The following is a 6,509-nucleotide window of genomic DNA, read 5'->3' on the forward strand; positions in this document are numbered from 1 at the left end:
ACATATTTGAAAGTTACAGTGAAACCCAAAGGAGGAAGAAGGAGCATGTAGCATCGATAAGTTCATATTATTAATCATAAAGAAAACCCAGTCAAGCTGTTCTTCCTAATTCTACACAGAGAACAATGGCACCTGGTGAAAAGTTAAATTTGAGTAAAATATCTGCCCCTTAGGTTTCCCACATTACCTCAATAGTGGTGACAGCACAAAGCACAGCTTCCCAAAGAGCAGGACACACCACTGCATCACTGTTGTCAATGCTGAGAAGGACAGCAGGACAAATTCTTGGTGCTTCACTTTTCACCAGCTCAGGCAAGTACTGGCAAAAAGCAGAAGCCAGCTCAAAGAAAGCTGAGCGAACCTAACATAGGCCACAGAAAAACAAAATTTTAGTCAAATGACAACACTGTCACTACATGTAGTTTATAACATTCCTTTTAAAGTCACTGTAACTTACAACACGTGGTCCCTGTATTTTATCACATCAGCAAAGATTTAAATATTATTAAAAATAAAGAAAAATAAAGAAATTATTTTATAAGCCTGTTTAATATTTTAAAGTAATTTATTTAGTGATAAAATGTTTCTCAAAAATTTTATTTCAATATACTTATCAAAAGGCATGTTCTCCCAAAAGCACCTTAAAACTTTTTAACAAAATACTACCAGAATCAATTCATCACTCCATGCACTATTGGTTTCAGCAGACCAAAGACCAATAAAATGGTTTAAAAAAAATGAAAATCTAAAAGCACTAAGAACACAGGCAGAAAGCTGATACAATTTGTAATTTTACATGAATTTGAAGTGGCGGCAGATTGCCAAGGAGTAGATGATGGTGACATGGAAATAACAAATTAGCCTACTGGGCAAATTTTAGAGCAATATTGTCTATTTAAGGCCTAGAAATTTGAAGGATGTTTCAAACATAATTCAGGAAAGTACGAACTTCATTCTTGTAGAATACAAGTAATTAATACTTGCTTAGGTTCAGTGTATTATCTTTAACTAAAAATGCCCAAAATACAGAAGAAATAAAAAAAGTCACCTGTGGTACGCTGTGTTTGCCGTATTTCCAAAATTTGTTTTGGGACAGAAGTGACATTAACTTTTCCTCCAATGAATGCATCTCTTTCTTTGGCAACATGCTAAGCAACTTTTTTAAAGCTAACAAGGAACATGTCAGAATCCGGAAAAATTTGGCTTCCCTTTCTTCCTCTGGTACAGTTCTCAGAAAAATAAAACAAAAAAAAAAAAATTAAAGTGAACCATAAATAAATCAGTAGGCTTCTCAAGCTCTTCTAAACTCTCTAAACTAAACTGTCTTCAGTTCTTCTGTGTTCTTCTTTTGATTTCAGATGTCAGCAATGTAAATATGTAAACTTTCCATAGTTTCTAATGCTACCAAATTACATTATAAAGTGTTAGAAAAAGAGAGAGTTTCAAGTCATCTCCCAGCTATTCAAAAATGCTACTCCTAAAAGAGCTGAAACAAGAATTATACAACTGATAACACTTTCAAAAGCATTTATACTTTAGTCACAAAGAAAGTTGCAGGGATCTGGGCTTTAACTATTCTGTCTCTTGAAACAAAACTAAGTCCGCTACCTCCAGGGACAGAGAACCAAATACAGACCAAGACTTAAACCATATACATTAAAGCAGGCTAACATACTGGGGGTCACTGAGCGTATCAGGTGTTTCTTTCAGAAGGTGATCTTGAAGTACCTAGGGGAAAAAAAAAATACATAAGAATAGATAAGAATCTAATATTTATATGTGAATAATATAGTCCATACATTATTCAGAAACAGCTCTACAATAAAAACTTGTAGAGGTGCTCTGAAACACTGCTTCGTGTTCTTCAGTCCTCTACCACTGCAGCTAAACTACTCCGGCACCATTATTCCATCTGTCAGCAACATTACGTGATGACTGAGCATCATTACATAGAAATGCATACAAGAAAGTTTACTTCATATTCATCCCTCTGGTTCCAGTCATTCTAACTGCAAGTCAAAAAAATAGAGGATATATCTTTGCCTCAGTCTTCTCGTAACATTAGCAGGAGCAAAGTTCCAGGTGAGAAAAATTTAACCATGAAGAACAGATGCGGGCAGGATGAGTTTTAAATGTGCAATAAAAGTTGACATATACTCAACACAAAGCCTTAAAGAAGTACATAAGTATAAACTCACATTAAGAATTTCATCTTTACAGAATGCTAAGGCTTCAGGTTGTTTGCTTGAAGGAAAAGCTTTTTCAAAAGCTACGTTTGAAGCAGAAGCAGCTGGGGAGTAAGTGTCACATTGAGCAATCAGCCAGTAACCCATGATACTTTTTAAGTAAGGAGCTAAGTGTTTCTTTACTTTAAGAATCAGTTGCTCAAAAGATTGCTGAGTTGCTTCTCGAACACGGCGATCATGGTCCTGTTAAAGCAAAAAAAAGAAAAAAGAGGAAGGTTTATTGTTTTAAGAAAGGTACCTTTGATGCTGGGTACTTCAAAGCAGCAGTGATGACAAAAAAAAACCAAAACCACAACAAACTGTCTCTCAATTCAGCCATTTTTGCAATGAATTGGGCTATATAGATTTGAAAATACGCAATGACAAAAAAGTGTTGGTATCCCTGGATCATGGGAGAGTCCTAACTTAGCAGCATCATATTCCTGATGTGTTATACATTCAAAATTATAACCTTTTCCTTATATCCCTAACTACAGCTCCTATTTCCATTTTATACAAACATTTAACAAAAAGACAAGAAGCAAGAGAAACACGAAGTCTTGAAAACACTTCTTGGATTAAAACGACCATAAGCCCACACAAACTGTGCATCACTATCCATTATTCGTATATGAATTTACAACATCATGACTTTCTATGCTCTTGGCTCCTGAAAGAAATACTAGGAATTGCTCTAACAGATCAGAATAGTGTCCAATATCAGAATTTTGTCCAATATCACATTTTCAACAGTAGCCAGTCCAGATAGTTTGGAGATGTAGTAAATATATCAGAAAATTATGGATTATCTGGCTACACATTGTCTTTTCATGTTTGGGGTTTGTTTTTTCTTTTTAATATTAAGTCTGGACAGATATTAGTCCTAGATCAATAAGATTTATAATTATGTGAACTGAACAGTACATTCTCTTGAGACATTCTGGAATCTACATTAAAAAACTTTTCATGAGAAGAAATACCATGTGATCTTTTTAATGTAAAGGTCTAACAAACAACCATCTCCATCCAGCAAGTACAGCTCAGGCGTCAACAGTCAAGATTCCACCCACTGCCAATACTGAAACATCTCCACAATAAAGAACACTACTTTGATCCAACTTCTTGTTTTTCCTAGAACGAGCCAGTAATTCCAACAGTTAGATATATCAATAAAGACTGCCTTAGAGGTTTTCATAGGAAGTACCCACAGAAGTTTTTAACTTAGATATTTTAACACTTACTAGTGAGATTTTACAGTAAATTCTTGGCCAGTAAGGAAGAACACCTTTAACAACTTCCACTTCTCTTTCCTTGCACATTGTCCCAAACTCTTGCATAGCCTAAAACCAAGATATCAAAAGCGTGATTTAAGAAGTCAGATAGATATGTTCTGTAATTTACCAGCTTCTACCAGACATTACAACTCTCATTTTCAAAAATCAACCCATTTCTTGCAATTGAGGATCTATAGAGTTAATTTTATGAATGCTCTGTCAGCATTACGTGATGGACCTATCTATAAGTCCTCCAAGATACCTTCTGGACTGCAGTTCTAGCAAATTTACCAATACAAAATTGGTATTAGCTACCTCCATTTATTCCTCTCCCATCCTTAAGAAAAACATATTGCTTTCCGATAAAAAAATGTATGGGGGATGAAGGATATACCTACTTTTAATTTTGTTGTGATATCCCTTTTAGAAAGTTTTCGCAACACCATTCGAAAATCAGCATCCACAAGGCTGTCTATTTCCTCTGCTCCTTGAACTGCAGGAACATATCCTAGATCACTCTGAGATGTTCCAAAGCCAATAAAGCCAGGCACTGTTCCACGTTCTTTGGCGAGGAGCTCTGCAGCTCGGCCACTGCTAGAAGGCTGACAAAAAACAGGGACAGAAGTCAGTTATTTATTTCAGTCATTTTATTTTATTTTGCACATTATCATGCATTTGAAATAATTATCCTATTTTTATTGTATAATTAACCTTCTATTTAAAACAAAGTCTCACAAAAAAAGGCCACCTATGCTTTAAACAGAAGTTTGACCTAGAAAATTATTCTTCTCTTTAGAATCAGCATTCCCGTCTCTCATAGTGATTTTAATCCACAAATACTTATGGAAAATTACATTGTTTTTATAAATATACAAAAAAGTATAACAGAAAAGTTCTTCTGTAAGCAAACAATTTATTAAGAAACCATTTACTCTCCATCACTACTTCTGTTTTCACTAGTTCTTCTCATGTTATTGCACATGGACCAGTACAGCTCCCAAGGAATGCTCTTCATATCATTGGGAAAAATAAGAACACACACCAAACAAAGGATGCTACCAGCAACAAAAGGGCTGAGAAGGACTTAGAGGAATGGAGCAAAAAGGTACAGATGTAACACAGTATAATACTATCCCATTAGTATTACAATGAGTGTTTTGGAGTTCAGCATCTCTTCTAGTTTGCCTCAGTTAACACCTTGCTCACCATATCAGTGGCTCATGTTTATTTCAACCACATTCTTTTGAAAGGACTGGCCCAAAACTGACTGATGCTTTAATGTTCTCTGTGATACCTCATACCCAAATATTTATTACTTCCCAACAACCGTTGCAGTTTTGTGAGTTTGTTGTTTTTTTTTTTTTTAAAGTAACAACAATTTGCTGAAGTTCATCGTACTTTTCTCATCGTCTTGAGGTACGTAAGCCATGTTTTACCTGACTACTGTATCTTTAGATTCAGTCATTTTTTCTGCATGTGAAACCTCAGCTATAAGGACATGCTTCTTCGTGTTCCCTAGTCTTCTCTAAATACATGAGAAGAGTTGTAGGAATTACACAACCTGAACGCACGCTTCACCCACAATTCTCCTATCCCGAGCGAGTGCCGCACATGACGGATGTAACAGCAGTTCAGGCCCGGTGGCAGAGACACCACGACAGGTGCACTCCAAGACTCTCCACAGCAAAACACACTCACGGTACCCATCGGTACCTTGCTGAACTTATACCCCTCGTGATTTTGCAGTTACACCCCGCTACCCCTGTCCCTCTCTGCAAAGCGCGTACAAACGCCAGAGAACGTCACAGTCCCACTCCCCTAAAGCACGGGTCCGGGTCCGGGCCCGGGCCAAGACTCGCCCCTAAAGCCCGGCGACGGCCCCGGCCCTAGCTACTGCAACCGGGCACGAAGGCAGCGCCGCCTCCCAGCGGCGGACGGGCTGCGGCGGCCTACAGCCCCCTTCCCGAGGCACCGGGAGGGGGAGGACGACCTTAACCCGCCCGCCGGTGCCGGAACCCCCAGCCCCGAGGCCTGGGCCCCGCCGCCCTCCCCGGCCAGGCCGCCTGCCGGCCGCGCTGAGGCGAGGCGGGAAAGGGCCCGCCGGAGCCACCAGAGAAGGCCCGGGGGCGCGGCAGTCCCGCGGGGCGCGCTCACCCGCAGATTGCCCTTAGTTCGCTGCTTGTTCTTGCCCCCCATGGCGATGGCGGCGGCGCTGGGCAGCGGCGCGGAGCGAGGAACCGGGGCGGGGGAGCGCGGCACTTCCGGAGGGCGCGGCCGGGCGCGCGGCGCCCACAGCAAGCCACAGAGGTGGGCGGGACCTGCGGCGGCGGCAGCCCCGGGGGCGGGGCGGGGCGGCCCCTCCGCCTGGCGGTGCCTCCGTGAGGGACGCGCCGGTGCTGGCAGGAGAGTTGCGAACAGCTTAAACAATGGCCAGCGCAGTTACGAACTATAACGTTGGTGTCATCTCGTTGAAACATCCTTAAACTTTGTACCCATCAGTAGATCTTAAAGTGCGGAGACTGCAACCAGATCTGGGGCCCTTTCTGAAGCCGCGGTGTTCCGGTGCACCTACAAAGGCTCACAGGATGGCCAAGTGTCAGGCAGAGGCAAATCTGCACTTGACGAATGAAATCTCTGCCCAGTATCACCGCAAAAGATGTCCCAGTCCACACCAGAGGTCTGAACGTGAGGATACATCTCTACTCCGCTCTCATGAGATCCCACCTGGAGTACTGCATCCAGCTCTGGGGCCCCCAACATAAGAAGGACATGGAGCTGTTGGAGCGAGTCCAGAGGAGGGCCATGAAGTTCATGAGAGGGCTGGAGCACCTCTCCTATGAAGACAGGCTGAGAGAGTTGGGGCTGCTCAGCCTGGAGAAGAGAAGGCTCCAGGGAGACCTTATAGCAGCCTTCCAGTACCTGAAGGGGCCTACAGGAAAGTGGGAGAGGGACTTTTTACGAGGGCAAGTAGTGGCAGGATGAGGGGGAATGGTTTTAAACTGAAAGAGGG

The 6,509-nt window shown here is 41.5% G+C and overlaps 1 protein-coding gene across 3 annotated transcripts in view; it reads right to left on the bottom strand.

The window, feature by feature from the left end:
* Positions 1-5,734, bottom strand: part of LTN1 (listerin E3 ubiquitin protein ligase 1) — a 31,091-nt gene extending 25,357 nt beyond the window's left edge. For all 3 annotated transcript variants that reach the window (XM_068425475.1, XM_068425476.1, XM_068425474.1), the window contains exons 1-7: positions 5,654-5,734; positions 3,898-4,101; positions 3,467-3,565; positions 2,199-2,429; positions 1,676-1,728; positions 1,049-1,229; positions 188-361 (exon numbers count right to left, since the gene is read on the bottom strand). In XM_068425475.1, the coding sequence (XP_068281576.1) occupies positions 188-361; positions 1,049-1,229; positions 1,676-1,728; positions 2,199-2,429; positions 3,467-3,565; positions 3,898-4,101; positions 5,654-5,695 (984 nt within the window). In that variant the 5' untranslated portion in view covers positions 5,696-5,734. The remainder of the gene's footprint in view (positions 1-187; positions 362-1,048; positions 1,230-1,675; positions 1,729-2,198; positions 2,430-3,466; positions 3,566-3,897; positions 4,102-5,653) is intronic.
* Between the last annotated feature and the right edge of the window lie 775 nt (positions 5,735-6,509).

Source organism: Nyctibius grandis, chromosome 2 (genome assembly GCF_013368605.1).
Source record: "Nyctibius grandis isolate bNycGra1 chromosome 2, bNycGra1.pri, whole genome shotgun sequence".
NCBI lineage: Eukaryota > Metazoa > Chordata > Aves > Nyctibiiformes > Nyctibiidae > Nyctibius > Nyctibius grandis.